The sequence below is a fragment of the Coregonus clupeaformis genome, chromosome 29, assembly GCF_020615455.1.
Source record: "Coregonus clupeaformis isolate EN_2021a chromosome 29, ASM2061545v1, whole genome shotgun sequence".
Taxonomy (NCBI): domain Eukaryota; kingdom Metazoa; phylum Chordata; class Actinopteri; order Salmoniformes; family Salmonidae; genus Coregonus; species Coregonus clupeaformis.
The window spans coordinates 58,871,517-58,890,925 of NC_059220.1; the positions used below are offsets into that span (position 1 = coordinate 58,871,517).

The 19,409-nt window shown below is 42.8% G+C and overlaps 2 protein-coding genes across 3 annotated transcripts; one reads left to right on the forward strand and one right to left on the reverse strand.

Annotated features, from left to right (window-relative positions):
- The first annotated feature begins 4,710 nt into the window (after positions 1-4,710).
- ccdc113 (coiled-coil domain containing 113) lies at positions 4,711-7,522 on the forward strand. Its single transcript, XM_041891057.1, has 8 exons — positions 4,711-4,814; positions 4,940-5,078; positions 5,462-5,623; positions 5,809-5,964; positions 6,160-6,396; positions 6,663-6,770; positions 6,901-7,056; positions 7,331-7,522. The coding sequence occupies exons 1-8, from the start codon at positions 4,744-4,746 to the stop codon at positions 7,406-7,408; spliced, it is 1,107 nt and encodes a 368-aa protein (XP_041746991.1). The 5' UTR covers positions 4,711-4,743; the 3' UTR covers positions 7,409-7,522.
- Positions 7,523-14,283: 6,761 nt separating this feature from the next.
- Positions 14,284-19,291, reverse strand: LOC121576732 (zinc finger protein 319). 2 transcript variants are annotated; one of them, XM_041890128.2, is made up of 2 exons: positions 18,992-19,291; positions 14,284-17,557 (listed from the first exon to the last, which is right to left on the reverse strand). In XM_041890128.2, the coding sequence occupies exon 2, from the start codon at positions 17,256-17,258 to the stop codon at positions 15,447-15,449; it is 1,812 nt and encodes a 603-aa protein (XP_041746062.1). In that variant the 5' UTR covers positions 17,259-17,557; positions 18,992-19,291; the 3' UTR covers positions 14,284-15,446. The 2 variants fall into 2 exon arrangements, with proteins under 2 accessions (XP_041746062.1, XP_041746061.1); XM_041890127.2 differs by having other exon boundaries at positions 18,911-19,291.
- Between the last annotated feature and the right edge of the window lie 118 nt (positions 19,292-19,409).

Sequence of the window (19,409 nt, forward strand, 5' to 3'; positions counted from 1 at the left end):
TGGAACAGTCGTTAAGACACTAACATCTTACAGACGGTAGGCAATTAAGGTCACAGTTATGAAAACTTAGGACACTAAAGAGGCCTTTCTACTGACTCTGAAAAACACCAAAAGAAAGATGCCCAGGGTCCCTACTCATCTGCGTGAACGTGCCTTAGGCATGCTGCAAGGAGGCATGAGGACTGCAGATGTGGACAGGGCAAAAAATTGCAATGTCCGTACTGTGAGATGCCTAAAACAGCACTACAGGGAGACAGGACGGACAGCTGATCGTCCTCGCAGTGGCACACCACGTGTAACAACACCTGCACAGGATCGGTACATCCTAACATCACACCTGCGGGACAGGTACAGGATGGCAACAACAACTGCCAGAGTTACACCAGGAACGCACAATCCCTCCATCAGTGCTCTGACTGTCCGCAATAGTCTGACAGAGGCTGGACTGAGGGCTTGTAGGCCTGTTGTAAGGCAGGTCCTCACCAGACATCACAGGCAACAACGTCGCCTATGGGCACAAACCCATCGTCGCTGGACCAGACAGGACTGGCAAAAAGTGCTCTTCACTGACGAGTCGCGGTTTTGTCTCACCAGGGGTGATGGTCGGATTCGTGTTTATCGTTGAAGGAATGAGCGTTACACCGAGGCCTGTACTCTGGAGCGGGATCGATTTGGAGGTGGATGGTCCGTCATCGTCTAGGGCGGTGTGTCACAGCATCATCGGACTGAGCTTGTTGTCATTGCAGGCAATCTCAACGCTGTGCGTTACAGGGAAGACATCCTCCTCCCTCATGTGGTACCCTTCCTGCAGGCTCATCCTGACATGACCCTCAAGCATGACAACGCCACCAGCCATACTGCTCGTTCTGTGCGTGATTTCCTGCAAGACAGGAATGTCAGTGTTCTGCCATGGCCAGCGAAGAGCGCGGATCTCAATCCCATTGAGCACGTCTGGGACCTGTTGGATCAGAGGGTGAGGGCTAGGGCCATTCCCCCCAGAAATGTCCGGGAACGTGCAGGTGCCTTGGTGGAGGAGTGGTTAACATCTCACAGCAAGAACTAGCAAATCTGGTGCAGTCCATGAGGAGATGCACTGCAGTACTTAATGCAGCTGGTGGCCACACCAGATACTGACTGTTACTTTTGATTTTAACCCCCCCTTTGTTCAGGGACACATTATTCAATTTCTGTTAGTCACATGTCTGTGGAACTTGTTCAGTTGATGTCTCAGTTGTTGAATCTTGTTATGTTCATACAAATATTTACACATGTTAAGTTTGCTGAAATTAAACGCAGTTGACAGTGAGGACGTTTCTTTTTTTGCTGAGTTTATGTACACTACCATTAAAAGGTTTGGACACACCTACTCATTCAAGGGTTTTTCTTTTTTTGTGTCTTTTTTTTCTTTGTAGAATAATAGTGTAGACACCAAAACGATGAAATAACACATATGGAATCATGTAGTAACCAAAAAAGTGTTAAACAAATCAAAATACAGTGAGGGAAAAAAGTATTTGATCCCCTGCTGATTTTGTACGTTTGCCCACTGACAAAGACATGATCAGTCTATAATTTTAATGGTAGGTTTAGTTGAACAGTGAGAGACAGAATAACAACAACAAAATCCAGAAAAACGCATGTAAAAAATGTTATAAATTGATTTGCATTTTAATGAGGGAAATAAGTATTTGACCCCTCTCAATCAGAAAGATTTCTGGCCCCAGGTGTCTTTTATACAGGTAACGAGCTGAGATTAGGAGCACACTCTTAAAGGGAGTGCTCCTAATCTCAGTTTGTTACCTGTATAAAAGACACCTGTCCACAGAAGCAATCAATCAATCAGATTCCAAACTCTCCACCATGGCCAAGACCAAAGAGCTCTCCAAGGATGTCAGGGACAAGATTGTAGACCTACACAAGGCTGGAATGGGCTACAAGACCATCGCCAAGCAGCTTGGTGAGAAGGTGACAACAGTTGGTGCGATTATTCGCAAATGGAAGAAACACAAAATAAGTGTCAATCTCCCTCGGCCTGGGGCTCCATGCAAGATCTCACCTCGTGGAGTTGCAATGATCATGAGAACGGTGAGGAATCAGCACAGAACTACACGGGAGGATCTTGTCAATGATCTCAAGGCAGCTGGGACCATAGTCACCAAGAAAACAATTGTTAACACACTACGCCGTGAAGGACTGAAATCCTGCAGCGCCCGCAAGGTCCCCCTGCTCAAGAAAGCACATATTCCAACCGCCATGTCTATGTGAGATGCGGTGTGGGTGAGTGGATGATCTCCGCATGTGTAGTTCCCACTGTAAAGCATGGAGGAGGAGGTGTGATGTATGCACTCCCTAACTGTAAGTCGCTCTGGATAAGAGCGTCTGCTAAATGACTAAAATGTAAAAATGTAATGGTGTGGGGGTGCTTTGCTGGTGACACTGTTTGTGATTTATTTATAATTCAAGGCACACTTAACCAACATGGCTACCACAGCATTCTGCAGCGATACGCCATCCCATCTGGTTTGGGCTTAGTGGGACTATCATTTGTTTTTCAACAGGACAATGACCTGGCCTCCACAATCCCCCAACCTCAACCCAATTGAGATGAGTCACACGGCAGAGTGAAGGAAAAGCAGCCAACAAGTGCTCAGCATATGTGGGAACTCCTTCAAGACTGTTGGAAAAGCATTCCAGGTGAAGCTGGTTGAGAGAATGCCAAGAGTGTGCAAAGCTGTCATCAAGGCAAAGGGTGGCTATTTGAAGAATCTCAAATATAAAATATATTTTGATTTGTTTAACACTTTTTGGGTTACTACATGATTCCATATGTGTCATTTCATAGTTTTGATGTCTTCACTAAAAAATTGTACAAATGAAGAAAAACCCCTAGAATGAGAAGGTGCGTCCAAACTTTTGACTGGTACTGTATCTATATACAGTGGGGGAAAAAAGTATTTAGTCAGCCACCAATTGTGCAAGTTCTCCCACTTAAAAAGATGAGAGAGGCCTGTAATTATCATCATAGGTACACGTCAACTATGACAGACAAATTGAGATTTTTTTCCCCAGAAAATCACATTGTAGGATTTTTAATGAATTTATTTGCAAATTATGGTGGAAAATAAGTATTTGGTCACCTACAAACAAGCAAGATTTCTGGCTCTCACAGACCTGTAACTTATTCTTTAAGAGGCTCCTCTGTCCTCCACTCGTTACCTGTATTAATGGCACCTGTTTGAACTTGTTATCAGTATAAAAGACACCTGTCCACAACCTCAAACAGTCACACTCCAAACTCCATTATGGCCAAGATCAAAGAGCTGTCAAAGGACACCAGAAACAAAATTGTAGACCTGCACCAGGCTGGGAAGACTGAATCTGCAATAGGTAAGCAGCTTGGTTTGAAGAAATCAACTGTGGGAGCAATTATTAGGAAATGGAAGACATACAAGACCACTGATAATCTCCCTCGATCTGGGGCTCCACGCAAGATCTCACCCTGTGGGGTCAAAATGATCACAAGAACGGTGAGCAAAAATCCCAGAACCATACGGGGGGACCTAGTGAATGACCTGCAGAGAGCTGGGACCAAAGTAACAAAGCCTACCATCAGTAACACACTACGCCGCCAGAGACTCAAATCCTGCAATGCCAGACGTGTCCCCCTGCTTAAGCCAGTACATGTCCAGGCCCGTCTGAAGTTTGCTAGAGTGCATTTGGATGATCCAGAAGAGGATTGGGAGAATGTCATATGATCAGATGAAACCAAAATAGAACTTTTTGGTAAAAACTCAACTTGTCGTGTTTGGAGGACAAAGAATGCTGAGTTGCATCGAAAGAACACCATACCTACTGTGAAGCATAGGGGTGGAAACATCATGCTTTGGGGCTGTTTTTCTGCAAAGGGACCAGGACGACTGATCCGTGTAAAGGAAAGAATGAATGGGGCCATGTATCGTGAGATTTTGAGTGAAAACCTCCTTCCATCAGCAAGGGCATTGAAGATGAAACGTGGCTGGGTCTTTCAGCATGACAATGATCCCAAACACACCGCCCGGGCAACGAAGGAGTGGCTTCGTAAGAAGCATTTCAAGGTCCTGGAGTGGCCTAGCCAGTCTCCAGATCTCAACCCCATAGAAAATCTTTGGAGGGAGTTGAAAGTCCGTGTTGCCCAGCGACAGCCCTAAAACATCACTGCTCTAGAGGAGATCTGCATGGAGGAATGGGCCAAAATACCAGCAACAGTGTGTGAAAACCTTGTGAAGACTTACAGAAAACGTTTGACCTGTGTCATTGCCAACAAAGGGTATATAACAAAGTATTGAGAAACTTTTGTTATTGACCAAATACTTATTTTCCACCATAATTTGCAAATAAATTCATTAAAAATCCTACAATGTGATTTTCTGGAGAAAAAAAATCTCATTTTGTCTGTCATAGTTGACGTGTACCTATGATGAAAATTACAGGCCTCTCTCATCTTTTTAAGTGGGAGAATTTGCACAATTGGTGGCTGACTAAATAATTGTTTCCCCCACTGTATATAATTGATTTCCATCCAATTGGCACAGATTTTCATGCGAATATTCTAAAATCCGCAACAATTAACTCTTATTTAGACCTATCAAATAAATTGTCTGATTTTACGTGTGCTAGTCCCATAATTTAGAATTATATCCGTCATGGTTGGTCTGCGCAGACGCAGCAACCGCCTCTCGCACCAATTTGTTTACCTTAGCAACCATGGCGGAGATGGTTCAAGATGTTTCTGAAGCGGATAAACGACATCTCGTTGAACTCGTCAAAGAACTCAGGTATAAAAAATATGTTTCAGTTTCAACACTTCTTAACTCACAGATTTGCTACTTAGAGTAGCAATTTGTGGGCGCAAAACCAAAAGGCCTAGCACAGCCTTGTCCCTCAATGCCTCTTTTTCCAGACGCTCCAATGCGGTGCTCCGGGCAGAAACGGATATGTATGAGCGGTATATTAGCCGCTTGGACCCCAGGGACTTGGTTCCTCAGCCTTTATCAGATTCCCTGGGAGCAGCTGCAGCATCACAGTTGGAGATCGGAGGGGTATGAGAAAGCATCTTGCACAACTTCCACCAACGTAATGTGTTGAATGAAATGTATTGCCCTGCCCTAAATGGTATTTGATCTCTTGTGATTGACTCATGCGCTATAGTCTCGTCGTCCACTATAACCTCATAGGTATAAGTCTTCTGTTCAAGTTTGACAACACATATCCTAGTCTTGGCCGGTTATTAGTTACAAATATGAGTCCTGTTAACTTTCTCCATTTCAGGATGCTGGGGCTGGGGATGAATAGCCCTAAGCCTACCGGTATTATTATATGGTTGGCTAAGGCTTGTGTGGGAAATACAAAGTGTGTGTATTATTACCATAGAAAAATAAGGGTTATTACTGCATGTTTGCATGCTTGTATTTCTATTGTTCAGGGCCGTGGGAGAAAGATTAAAACACGGACAATGGCTCTGGAGCAGTTGCAACGTCTGACATTGGAGCAAAAGTGTGACGTGGCACAGAGAGAGTTAGATGAAACCAGGGAGGACCTGGAGAAACTGAAGGAGAGCTCAGAGAGAGTGCTCCACAACTATAAGGTAAACACAACATACAAACAGAGAGAGAAAGACTATTCTGGATCTGTGTAACCTGCAGAGGAATCTGTGATTTGGTTTAGCTGTGGTCTATGTAGTTAAGATGCACTGAAACCCATTCAGATTTCTGGGATTATTATATCAAAAGCTTGATAACCAATCATTTCTGGGCCCCTTCCCCATATCAGGCAACTCTGGAGGAAGCAGATATTCGACTTGTGGAGGTCAAGAAAGCAAGTTATGAGTTTGACCGTGATGTCGCTAAGGTGTTGAGGGAGAAGAGAGGTGTCATGATGGGAGCAGAGAAGGTCATTCGTTATTTTGAGGACAGGATGAGAGCAAAGGTAAGCAAGCAGCATGTCATGCAGGGTGGTCAGGTCAGAGTTCTTAAATCACATTTGGTTCCTCACTTGAATTACAAATCTTGGAAGTAATGCAAGCTTCAATATCAGCATTCACTGTTACCGACTGCTGCCCTGTTTCTCTGACCTCATCATGTGTTCATCTCATCCTGCTGCTACCTTTACTTCATCATACAGGACACACTGGTTGAGAAGCTGCGGTTGAAGAATGCAGCTCTCCATGTGCAGAAGAGGAAGCTGCAGTTACAGCTACGACAGAAAGAGGAAATGGGTGAAGCCCTGCACGAGGTGGATTTCCAGCAGCTGAAGATCGAGAACAGCCAGTATCTCAAACGCATTGATGAAAGAAACCAGGACCTTCTGCGCCTAAAACTCCTGGCAGGAAACAACCTGCAGGTTCTCAACTCCTACAAGGTTTGATTCCTATTCAAACACTGTTGTATGTACATCTCATTTCTCTTTTCTTGTGCAGGGGTGTGATCAGGTTCAGGAGAGTGGAATTATATATTCCTGGTTGGGGAATCTGAACTTGAGTTTTATCAGTTTATCTCAAGGGATCTACCTCTCAAGGCTTAATTTCATCACCCAGGCCCAACTAAGGTACTTTACCTGTGTTGTGTTACTAGGTACGTGGGGGTTTGGGAGTTTGATAAGGAAATGTGTTGTTGTTCCCATTGCAGAAGAAGCTGCAGAGCATGACATGTGAGTCAAAGCTGCTTAGTAGTGACATCGCCTCCCGTAAGGAGATGCTGGTGAAGATCGAGGAGGAGACACTGCAGGCAGAAGAGGTCAATTTAACATTCACCTGTTTAGTTTTTAACCAATATCATACAAGTTTTGTAGCCAACTAGTCAGCCATGTTTGCAACACTGCTGGTGGGTAGGCTAATATCCCCCTCTCTGTGTCCTTCTTGGGCAGGAGCGAGCCAAGGCAGAGACTCTTAACAGAAAGCTGCGAGGCCAGCTGGCAGACTTCCGTGTTCCCCACGTGCTGCAATACATCACAGCTAAGGCCTCCCATAGCCAGCTCGAGCAGAGTGTCCGGGCCTGGGAACGAAAAGTCAAGATCTCTGAGGTGAGAGACAAGGTTGTAGGTTAGAGTTATAACTTTACTTATGAAGGGTACCTACAGAAGGTACGTACATACTTCATAACACATTCATAATAATATTTTCATTTTGTATTGCGGTTGGCTTCTGTTCTGCTTATGAATTTGTAAATTGTTATTAAGTCCTTACCTACGTAGGTACCCTTTTTAAGTAATGTTATCAAGTTGGGTAAGGAACATGCAGTTCTGAAATTATCATTATAGAACCAGAAAGTTCCTGATATCCATCCCATCCATACAGATGGCTCTGAAGACACACACCAAGACCTGGAACAAGCTGAAGAAAGCTGCAGGAGCGGGACCTGTCACAGCCCGGTGAACCCGCACATGCTTCCTAATAAATCTATTCTCTGCAAATATTCAATCATCCAAAACAGTCATAAATCCATCAGTCTCTTTTGTAAACTATCTGAGATATAAACCCCCCTTATAATGTACTCGTGTTTTAGCTGTTTTTAGATATGGCGCCACCGCAGATTTGGCCCTGGCAGCCATCTTACTAAATGGCCCCAGACTGTACCACTATTTTGTAAACCTTTAATCTACAAAACGTCATGGCCTATACTTATTGGACTTAAAAGTACTTAAAAGTAATGGCCTATACTTCTTGGCCTGGATCTCCTGAAAACCAAAAGGTTTAACAGTTACACACAGTATAATACAGGGATCAACTAGATTCAGCCGCGGACGATTGTTTCTTGAGTGGATCGTCAACTGGCTGGAACATAATTACAAATAATTTGTAGACTGCAAAGAAGCCCAAACAGATATAATATTTGACTAAAACATAATAATTTCAAACCTTGCTTACATTTGTATACAATCACATACATCTCTCTATTATGCGTGGGAATTCTATGGAACAAATTTCCAAATTGAAAATCACGTAGAGCTAATTTGCTGGTGTTTTTACAGTCTTTTATGTTCAACAATAAAAAAGACATTAATTTTTTTTGCTCAGAAAACATTGGGGGGGGCAAATTATATCATCCGCGGGCCGCCAGTTGGGGAACCCTGGTATAATACAATGAGTACAGAGGGAAATACAGCAGGCATGTAGCGGAGGTGAGTTAGAACGCTCTGTTAATGAGGTAGCCCTGCCTGCGACTTAAAACCAGCCTCAGCCCAGAATGGAATATTTTTTTGGTCTACTGATTAAGATGTTGGGTTCCCGGGCGTGTGACGGGTTCACATCCTACATGTATATTTAAACAAATGGCTACTAAAACTACTTTGCAATGCAAGGAGAAAATACTTTCTAACGACAGCTGTAACTGTCAAATATCCCAGCCATTAAGTTGGAATAGTTCACAATTGCTGTGGACAATTTCTCAAGCTGTGCTTCAGTCAGACAAGAGCTGTGGCTGGCACACATAATATTTTACTTTCAAACTCTGTTTCATTAACAAAAGTATGACACTATAGTTTTTCTACTTGCAGTTTAATATAATGTTCTTCTATTTCATCAAAGTAAAGGCTATGCCACAGTTTAGTATGCCATGGACTTTTGGTGGCGATTGTTGATCTGAGGGACCTCCAAAACCATCAATGTTATTATTAGATTGTAAAAAATTCCTTGACTTGGTCAAATAACTCAAGCATAGATTGGTAACTTTTTTCTAATTTGGCACACAGACACTAAAGGCCATGAGTAACTTTGTCAAAAGGAATGGCACCGATTGGCCTACATACAAAGTTTAGGCATCTTTCCTCATGCTGAACAAATTTGCCTCAAGAACCCATAAGGTCCATCAGGATAGATTTTCCTCCATCTTGGAAACCCTTTGAAAAAGTTATTCTCATGAACTATGTCCAAATAACACCAAATTCGTAGGCCCATGGTACATCTCTTAACTTAATTTGAGAAAAGCTAAGGGATTGGTTAATAAGAGATGGCTGAGTTATTGATAAATCCGGATATCAGATTCTACGTGTCCTTTTCAATCCTTTGTACATCCACTTCACAATGGCCTATTAACTTGAAACCTTTTAGGATCATCAAAGATATTACCATGATGAACCATGTTAAGTTTGGCATTGATATCTTAAAAAATAAGGAAACTATACTGAACAAAAATATAAAACGCAACATGTAACAATTAACGATTTTACTGAGTTACAGCTCATATAAGGAAATCAGTCAATTGAAATAAATTCATTAGGCCGTAATCTATGGATTTCACATGACTGGGCAGGGGCGCAGCCATGGGTGGGCCTTGGAGGGCATAGGCCCACCCACTGGGGAGACAGGCCCAGCCAATCAGAATGAGTTTTTCCCCACAAAAGGGCTTTATTACAGACAGAAATACTCCTCAGTTTCATCAGCTGTCCAGGTGGCTGGTGTCAGACAATCCCGCAGGTGAAGAAGCCGGATGTGGAGGTCCTTGGCTGGCGTGATTACACGTGGGCTGCGGTTGTGACGTACTGCCAAATTCTCTGAAACGATGTTGTTGGCTTATGGTAGAGAAATGAACATTAAATTCTCTGGCAACAGCTCTGGTGGACATTCCTGCAGTCAGCATGTTAATTGCACGCTCCCTCAAAACTTGAGACATCTGTGGCATTGTGTTGTGTGACAAAACTGCACATTTTATTGTGGCCTTTTATTGTCCCCAGCACAAGGTGCACCTAGGTAATGATCATGCTGTTTAATCAGCTTCTTGATATGCCACACCTGCCAGGTGGATGGATTATCTTGGCAAAGGAGAAATGCTCACCAACAGGGATGTAAACAAATGTATGAAAAAGAAAAGGAAAGCCCTGATGAAGACAGCTTGTCTGTCGAAACGTTGGTTATTAGGATATTAAATTATTGCATCTGAGCTCCTAGAGTGTGCGGCTTTCCTTTTCAAGTGTTTTACGTCGTCAGCCAGCACCTCGCCTAAATAGGTGTGCGTTTCTTTCGCCTTTATGTAAACAAAATTAGACAGAAATAAGCTATTTGTGCGTATGGAAAAATTCTGGGATCTTTTATTTCATCTCATGAAACATGGGACCAACACTTTACATGTTGCGTTTATATTTTTGTTCAGTATATTAACAATTCAGGTTTTTTTTACAATGTAACACTTTTGCTTAAAATAATCTGATTCTCTCCAAATTTGGTCTCATCACAATAGGCCCTGAAGAGTGAGAAAATAATGTTAATGCATTCAAAGATGGCCAAACTATACCAGTAGATGCATATTAGCACATTTTTTATTTAGACTCATGATTGCACATAAAGGAAGATAGTTCCTACATGATAGTGCTTGCTTTGTTATCCAACTGATCGAGTTCTATTTGTCATCCTGTGAACCCCATTCATTGCTGCTCACAGCTATATTAAGATAATTACAGTGCATTCAGAAAGTATTCAGACCCCTTGATTTTTTTAAACATTTTGTTACGTTACAGCCTTATTCTAAAATTGATTAAATTATTTTTCCCCATTTTAGAATAAGGCTGTAACGTAACAAAATGTGGAAAAAGTCAAGGGTTCTGAATACTTTCCGAATGCACTGTATTATTGAGTCAGTGGAGCAACAGACAGAATATCAAAAGAGATCAGCACAGCATCAAAAGCCCTGTAACTAAGCAGCTAACTTACTATTGGCTACTAAGCAATATCTCGTGGCTTTGGACCTGACCAGACACCTTGTATTCAATTGTATGCTGTACAATGTACATCAACCAATGCCATATATGAACCAATAGCAGGTATGTTACCAAAACATTGGGAGATGTACACAAGGATCTCGAAACTAACATATAGCCTAATTGGGGTCAAATGCATTTTGTAAGATTGCTGCCAGATCTTTTCAGAGTACATACATTTATCTCTGTCCTAAATTTGTTGTTTATCTAACAAAAAAGCCTTCAGAACTGCAACGTATTACCGACAGTGGCCATTTTGTAAGATGGCAGTCACAGCCCCCAGGGGCCAAATCTGTTGTGGCTCCACATCTAAATATTTTCAAGCTACGTAAATGTACTTCCGTGTCAAATGCATCTCTCAAAATAGTCCTTCTGAACTGTAAAATAGTGGTAGTCGGCAGCCATTTTGTGAGATGGCCGCCATGGCCCAAATCTGGGGTGGCTCCATATCTAAATCTTTTCAGGGTCCATAAATCTAGCTCTATGACTAATTTGGTGCCTTTACCACAAAGCAGTCCTCTATATTAAGTGTTACAGTCAGAGGCAATTTTGAAAAATGGCTGCCACGCCCCCTCAGGGGCCAAATCTGCAGTGGCTCCATATCTAAATCTTTTCAGGGTACATAAATCTACAGCTGTACCAAATCTTGTGCTTTTATCAAAGTGAACACTTGAGTAACATTTTGTAGTGTGACCAAATTATGCAAGATTTTAGTTCTGGGTTAACCAAGACTACAATTAACTAGAAAATGAGTGTTATATTTGTGTACTACATTATCAATGGTAAGTGCAGTGTCATTCTACTTGGTAGCATAAAGGACATGTTATTGTCTGTATTTAAGCAAGTGTTACACACCATATTACAAATGAGAAAATGTGACTTTAGTGAATGTACACATCTTGTCATATTGTTTAACTACCTAATCTACATAAAAAACCCTGAAAGAATACATCAGTCCCCTCTCCAATTAGACATGCATGACACCCCCCCTTTATAAATGAAAAAAGTTTATTTGTTAGTGCTGTGTGTATTGAATGCTACATACAGATATCTTAGCATGAATGTACACATACTGTACGTTGTCACGATTATTTTTTTACTACATCATTCACATACAACAATTTGAAAAAAGCTATGCGGAATAAGTGCCATCTGAAGCACTAATACCTGGGACAGATTACAGTTACTAACACAGCAGGCATGCACAGAACAGAGAAAGCAGGGTCAATAGGCAGGGGCTAACCGTTATGCACTACACCAGATCAAAAGTCATGTCAATCACAGTCCTAATGACCTTTCCATCAATCAAACATTTTCCCCATTACATCCTAAAAGGCCCTGTTAACTCCTTCCAAGAATATAGATATTCATATAGATTTTAAAATAATATTAATATAAAATGTAAACTAAACATATACAGTACTTTTCTTTTTAATTAAATTCACAACTGCTCTTTGATGTTGTCTTAATGCCAGATGAAAGACGAACACGACAGACAAATGACACCAACTGTTAGCCCACCTCAGATGATGATGATGATGATGGAGAAAACACACAGCACAGTACAAGAAACAGAGCAACAACATGGAGGCAGTCAGATGGAGTAGAATGGGTTTCTAAATAACCCTGACCCCAGTTTAACAGTCTACTGAAACTGAATATAAAAAGAACCTTCCTCAAAGTTAGCATTACTTTATCATAAAATTATTTTCCAATACTGCACTCAAACCACAAATCCACAACCAAATGGGACAAAACATGTCCCCTTGAAATACTTCCATAAAAATAAAAGACCCCCCCACACACAAAAACACAAGTTGAGTTCAATTTGAGCCACATTGAATTTGCCCTCAAAGTTCACACAGATTTTAACCTTATTAGTTGCCTTACCATTTAGACTACAAAGAGGTTCAATCCATTATTTTTGCAATCAAGCTTAAGCAGCCCATTTTGGTAAGGATGCTATAAAAAAAAGGCTATAAAAACCAGAAGTTAACATGATCTGCACAAATATACTGCAGATAAGTTTCTGACATAACTGGGGTTAACTAAAACTATACAGACCTACCAAAATTCTACACCAAATGTATGTTTTATACAATTCACTTCACAGCTAGGATTCCATTTTCACAGACATGACTCAACAATCATTCATCCGAATACACTCAAAGGAGCACCAGGGGTCAGAATCCTTTTAGGGCTTACAGACAGAATGTTCTCCTTGGAAACTTGCAACATACCACCACTATCATAACTATGACTTCAAAAGATGAAAAACATTTAAAGTCCCCATATGATAAAAAGTTAAAATACAAAACAGCCAATGCAGTTTTAGAGACAATTATGCAACTTCTGTAACCAAACTGGTAAACATACTCACATACATACTGTACTACATACACGCCGTAAGAGGAAGTTTGATCAGGTTTTAGACATTTTCAGCACAGATCTCTCACTGATCTCTGTAGGAATATGAACTGTATATTAGTGTGAAATATATATTTCTGTATAGCAGTGAGAAGTATTGATACTTCAGCTGGTTAATCTCCAGACCTTTGGGATCTGGTGCAGTACAATGGTGTTTTGGTACAAACTGTAGTTGCCACAATGATGGCCACATATACTTTCACATACACTCACAAACATTTGTAATATTTCACAATAGCACAATAAAAAAAATAAAAAAATAAAAAAAACACTTCTAGTTGGAGTTGATACGTGTACATAAAAAAGCGTAAAAATACCAAAGCAAAGAGTAGAGGTGTGATTTTATTGTATATACATCAGGGGTAGGAACCAAAATTATTTTCCAATTGTTTCGTTCTGAAGAACAGAACCATTCTTTTTTCCCGTTACGTTCCACCGTTACGTTCCACCCAAAAAAGTAATGGTTTATATCATTCCTTTTAAAATCTCTACATTTAGCTCGACATTAAATTACTTCACCAATCAGTGTGGATAGAACAGCTTGCTATGGCGCGGGCAAGCGATAGTTGTTTACACATGCAATAGACGTCAGACAAGTGTAGGGCGCGAGATGTGACTGAAATTTTGCAGGTGGGGAGAGCTCGAGAGAGGGTGGAGGAGGCGGCTTGAAGTGCTGGGCATCTTGTTATGACATGCATTATCTGAATTAGGCCCACACAATTATACCTACGGAGGAGCGGCTTCTAAGTAGGAACTTTGAATGTCCTTGAACTTGAGAAGAGTTGGCTTAAAGTTGGACGAGAGCTAGCTAACAAGCTTGTGTGTGCAGAGCGACACCAGAATTCAAATAAAAACACATCTTACCTTTTTGTAGTTAATAAATCCAATGTGAAACATGATAAGGATGCTATAGTTATCCAGCATTGAAAAAGTGAATACATTCTTCTCTAATAAAAAAAATCTCTAATTTCTGAATCACACTTGTAACGTCAGTAGGCTACAGTGCGTCGGAGGGGGAGGGACAGGTAACCTACACACACTCGCAAATATTTTCTGAGTGACAGAGTGAGGGCTTTGCATAAGCGCATTGTTGTGTTTGTGGGACTGGAGAAAAAAAATACCTGGAACGTAAAATAATGTTATTAACCGGTTCCCATGCTTTTAAAATAACGGTTCTGTTCCGGAAAAGTATAGATCACTTTCGTTCCTGGTTCTGATTCTGGTCCTCAATTTTTGTCTGTTCTGTTCCCTGTACCGGTTCCATTTCCTGATATGCATACACTGCTACTACAGTGATGAGGTTGTGGAAAAGTAACCAATACACAATAATCTTGACCCTCCACCCACCAAGCAAAACATTTTATAAATCAGAGTTGATACAGAGTAATTGATTCCAAAATAAAAATAAAAGCATGAGGCCATCAGTAGACTGTAGCAGCTGCTGAAACTTAGCAATCACATAAGTCTTGAGTATCCTGGGTAAGAGAATGTAACAATGCATGCAGGATCTCTGTAGATGGGTTCTAGAGTGACAACCACTGTTGACAAGAGAATAGTTCTGGGTCATGGTGCAACCCTTAACACCAGTCAAGCAGGTCATCACAAGGGGAACTGGTCCACATCCCCCTTTTCTTTTTCTGTATTTTATCTACAAGGTAATTTATGTACAAATGCAAAGCTTTTCATAGACAGAAATGTAGGCTAATGTGGTGATTTACATTTCTTATTTTTTTCCCCACTTGCAGGGAAGTTGATTCAAGAAGGTAAGGATAGATAGGGTAATTGACCTGGGCTAGAACATCCACCCTAGGGTTTGAAGTGAAAGACATATCCTTGTTGGCTTCTCCTCCTCTGTCTTTCAGATGGTAGCCCTAAAGCAGTGACTTCTATTTTCTTTTTTACAATTATAAATTGTATGGGTTTCTTAGGGTGTGGGGGGGAGTGGACTGGTATCAGTTTTCAGATGGGAGTGAGGGTATGGATTGTATATGCTGGGGGAAAATTAAGAGTAGGCAGGGACATTTGCTATGGACTGGAAAAGAAGGGAAGGGTATGTCTATATGCAAAGTGGCACAGCGTAACCTACCATCGGGTAACCCTTCCTTCAGATGTGTGCTGGACTGTGTGCTCCTGCAAGGCTCCCAGGTCTCCAAAGCATTTGAACTGGGCATCTCTGGAAAGCACCAGAGTGTGCACTCCAGAGATGCCCAGTTCAAGTGTGTTAAGCTGGGTGCTGCAAATTAATGGTAGACAGGGACGTTTGCTATGAACTTGTACAGAGCGGAGGGGTGTGACTATATGCAAGGTGGCACAGGGTAACCCCCTCCTTCAGCTGTGTGCTGGACTGTGTGCTCCTGCAAAGCTCCCAGGTCTCCAAAGCGCTCTCCACACCAAACACACTTGAACTGGGCATCTCTGGAATGCACACTCTGATGCTTGGCCAGGTGCTCCCGTTGCTTAAAGCCTTTATCACAGCTAGCACACTTGTAGGGCTTCTCCCCGGTGTGGACACGCTTGTGCCGATTCAGGTCAGACGAGTACTTGAAGCGCTTCTCGCATTCGGGACACTTGAGGGGCTTCTCTCGGGACGGGTCGCAGCGGTGCTGCACAAACTCTGAGGATGACAGGAAGCGGCGGTCACAAAGGGAGCACTTCAGGGGCTTCTCTTGACAGTGCGAGTTCTGATGTCGCTGCAGTGTTGAACTCTTCTTGTATCCCTTGCCGCACACGTCACATTTGTAAGGCTTGTCTGTCTCCCTAGATGAAGAGGACGACTCACCACATTTGTGGCGCAGCAGCTCTCCTGACTGACTGAATTCCTTCTGGCAGGACGCGCACTTGAACAGGTTCTCCATGCCGTGGACGTGCTGGTGGTACAGCAGATGGGATGGCTGCAAGAAGCCTTTGTCACAAAGGTTGCACTTGAAGGGGCGGTCAGATGGGTTTTTGTGTGTGCGCCTGTGTCGCACCAGGGCATACTGCTGTTTGAAACTCATCTGGCACTCCTCACAGTGGAAGGGACGCTCCTCAGAGTGAGTGCGCTCATGCTGCCGCAGGTCTGATGGACGCTTGAAGCCCTTTCCACAGGTTGCACAGCGGAAGGGGCGTGCCCCTTGTGGGTGGCATGGATGATGCAGCAGCTCAGAAGACTCCTTGAAGTGCAGTTCACACAGGTTGCACTTAAACAGGTGCTCTCCGGAATGGGCGTACATGTGGCGCACCAGGTGGGAGCGGTGCTTGAAGCTCTTGTCACACACAGCACATTTGTATGGACGCTCTGAGCTGTGGGTGCGCTGGTGATGGGCCAGGTGAGAGGACTGGCTGAAGCTCTTGTCACATGTGTCACACTTGAAGGGCTTCTCTCCGGTGTGCACACGCTCGTGGCGGGCCAGCTCTGACAGGTGCCTGAAACCCTTCTGACAGACGGAACACTTGTAGGGCCTGTCACGGGCCGATGGAAATGTAATTGAGGAAGAGGATCCCACTGTCGCACTCCCACTGGAGGAGGCTCCATCAGCAGATGGCTGCTGAGGGTTGGTGGCAGAGGAGGAGGGCGTGGTGTTCCCAGAGGAGCCCGGTCGGTAGGTCTTCTCACAGATGGAGCATTTCATGGGGTTGGTGCTGTTGTGCGAGGTGTGGTGCTGTGCCAGCGAGGTGAGCAGGGAGAAGCCCATCTTACACACACCACACACAAAGGGCTTCTGCTCCACCTGCACACACTGGTGCTCCAGCAGATCAGTGGCCTGGTGGAAGATCTTCATGCACTGGGTGCATTGGAAGGAGCGGTCCTGGCTCACCATACACTGGTGCTCATGTGGGTTGGCCAGGTGGGAGATGTCGTGGCCGCATGCTCCACACTTGTGACCGCCCTCGCCCCCTACCTGCAGAGAGGGCTGCTGTACCTGGGTAGGGTGCTGCTGCTGCCCATGCTGCTGGCTGTGCTGCTGGCCATGCTGGTGCTGCTGCTGCTGCGACTGCTGCAGAGTGGGGTCAGGCTGCAGGACGATACCATAGACGGCGCAGCCCAATGCGTTCTCCGCCCCCGGTGGTATGGTGTGCACCACCGGAGGGGGAGCAACAGCATGCTGCTGCCACGCCTCACTCATCCTGGCTCTCGTGTAGGGATTCAGTTTTGTATCGTAGTGGGGGCTTTTATGAAGAAAAATCTAAGGTACATTGATTGGTGGACGGGTCGGTAGTGTGGAAAGTCAGTAATTTAGTCTGCCATTTCAGTGGAGAACATCACTAAATAAAAATATATTTAAAAAAGGGCTTGTTTTTAGGATGCAATAGATTAGGTGTCTGAAAATTATATGCAGAGGAAGAACACCTGCTGCAAAGACATTTAAATTTAGAAAAAAATAAAACCCACTGTCTCCATGAGTCTTCAGTCCTCTTCTGATAACTGCAGAAAAAGGGAACAATTATTATTAAACTATTCACTAGTAATGTGTGCGGTATGGCATCCTAGAAGAAGTGCAAAATCTCAGTTTCACAGAGACTTCCCCTGAGACAACAGAATAATTATCAGAGCCCAAAAGGATAGACTTCAGCGGAAGCAGGTCAGAAAACAACACTGCTACTACTCTATCCATCCATCAGATTAAAAAGCAGCTGTAGAGGGCTACTTTATTCCAGCTTACTTGTCTAATGATCCATCACCACAAACACACAACAAAATAGCCATATCCAAGGGCATGCCCTTCTTTTCAACCTGGTCTCATAGACTAGACATAACATAGTAAATGTAAATACGGCACACTCAGATTACTAGGATATATTAAGTTTAGTATATTACATAAGAAGTAAGGTTACTTAAGGCAAAAGGAGGGTGGTTGGTCGGGGTGGACATATAAACGCAAACGTCTAGCAACCCAAAAGGTGGCATGTTCGAATCTCATCTTGGACAACTTTACATACTACTTTGTAGCTATTTTGCAACTACTTAGCATGTTGTTAACCCTTCACCTAACCTTAACCCTTTAACCTAACTCCTAGTCTTGCTAACGTTAACCACATAGCTAACATTAGCACAACAAATTGGAATACATAACATGTCATACCTATTTACAAATTCGTAACATATTGTACAAATTGCAATTCGTAACATATCATACATGATGGACATCCACAAATTAATACATACCATATGAAACGTAACATATCATACTAAATGGAGGGAAACACGTCTACCCCTGAGTCCAGGTTGTTCTTTTAGATGTATTTTAGGGAGGCAGACAATATTTAAACTGGTGCGTCCAAGTACACCAGGCTATTTTTCTAAACATTCTATCGGGTGAGCACTCATGCCTAGTAATGCCCTTAACGTTACTCCTTTCAGGATATGTAAATCATATTGTTTTGGGTTGATTTACGATCGGTGTTCCCCATGATTACAGTATTGGTTGCATGCATATTCAAATCATCCACTGCGTGCACAATCAATAAGAATCCATTTGGTCGGTGTTTGCGCACGAATGCAAACCGAAGAAAAACAACTCGATTTACCTAGCTAGTTACGCCATTGTATTTGCCACACGAGAGAGAAACGCATACGGCCCATCATTTGTTAACGGAGGCGGGCGGCAGTCGCTGTCTCATATAGCAGAAGCATAGCAGCAGATATCTGTATGGCTAGCTAGCTAGCATAGCTAACGTTGCGTTTGCTAGTAAAATATTCTGCTATTGTATTAAACTGATCTACAGGCGCAGTAAATAAATTAGTAACATTTTTGGGACAGTATTGCTGGTAACATACCTTTAACGTTTTGACGATAGTTTTTTTGTAGCGTCTGACGATTTTGACAGAAGAAAAAAAAAATCGTAGGCCCAACAATACCTCCTTTCATATCCGCACTCAGCCTCCGTCAGTCGAAGATTTGGCCGCTCTCTTGTTCAAGCGGGTTTGGCACTAGAGCCAAAGAATGCAGAGCTTTTGTGTCGTTCGAAATGACCCCACTAAATGTGTAATATTCTATTTTGCCCCGAGTGGTTAACTTCGTCAACGCCCTGTCAATATGTGATAGCTAGGCCACACTCCTCCCGCTCAAAAAGGCGATATATGTTTTAAATAAAACGCTAGCTAGCTAACTGACTAGCCTCAGAGATCCTGCCCATGCACGGGAACATGAATAATCCAAGGTTTAATTGGCACGCTCACAACACATACCCGGAACCTGCAAGGAATAACTTTTATCTTTCTTCAGTGATTCTCTATTTATAGCTATGCATTACAGTAATATAGTTGTGTATTTTCA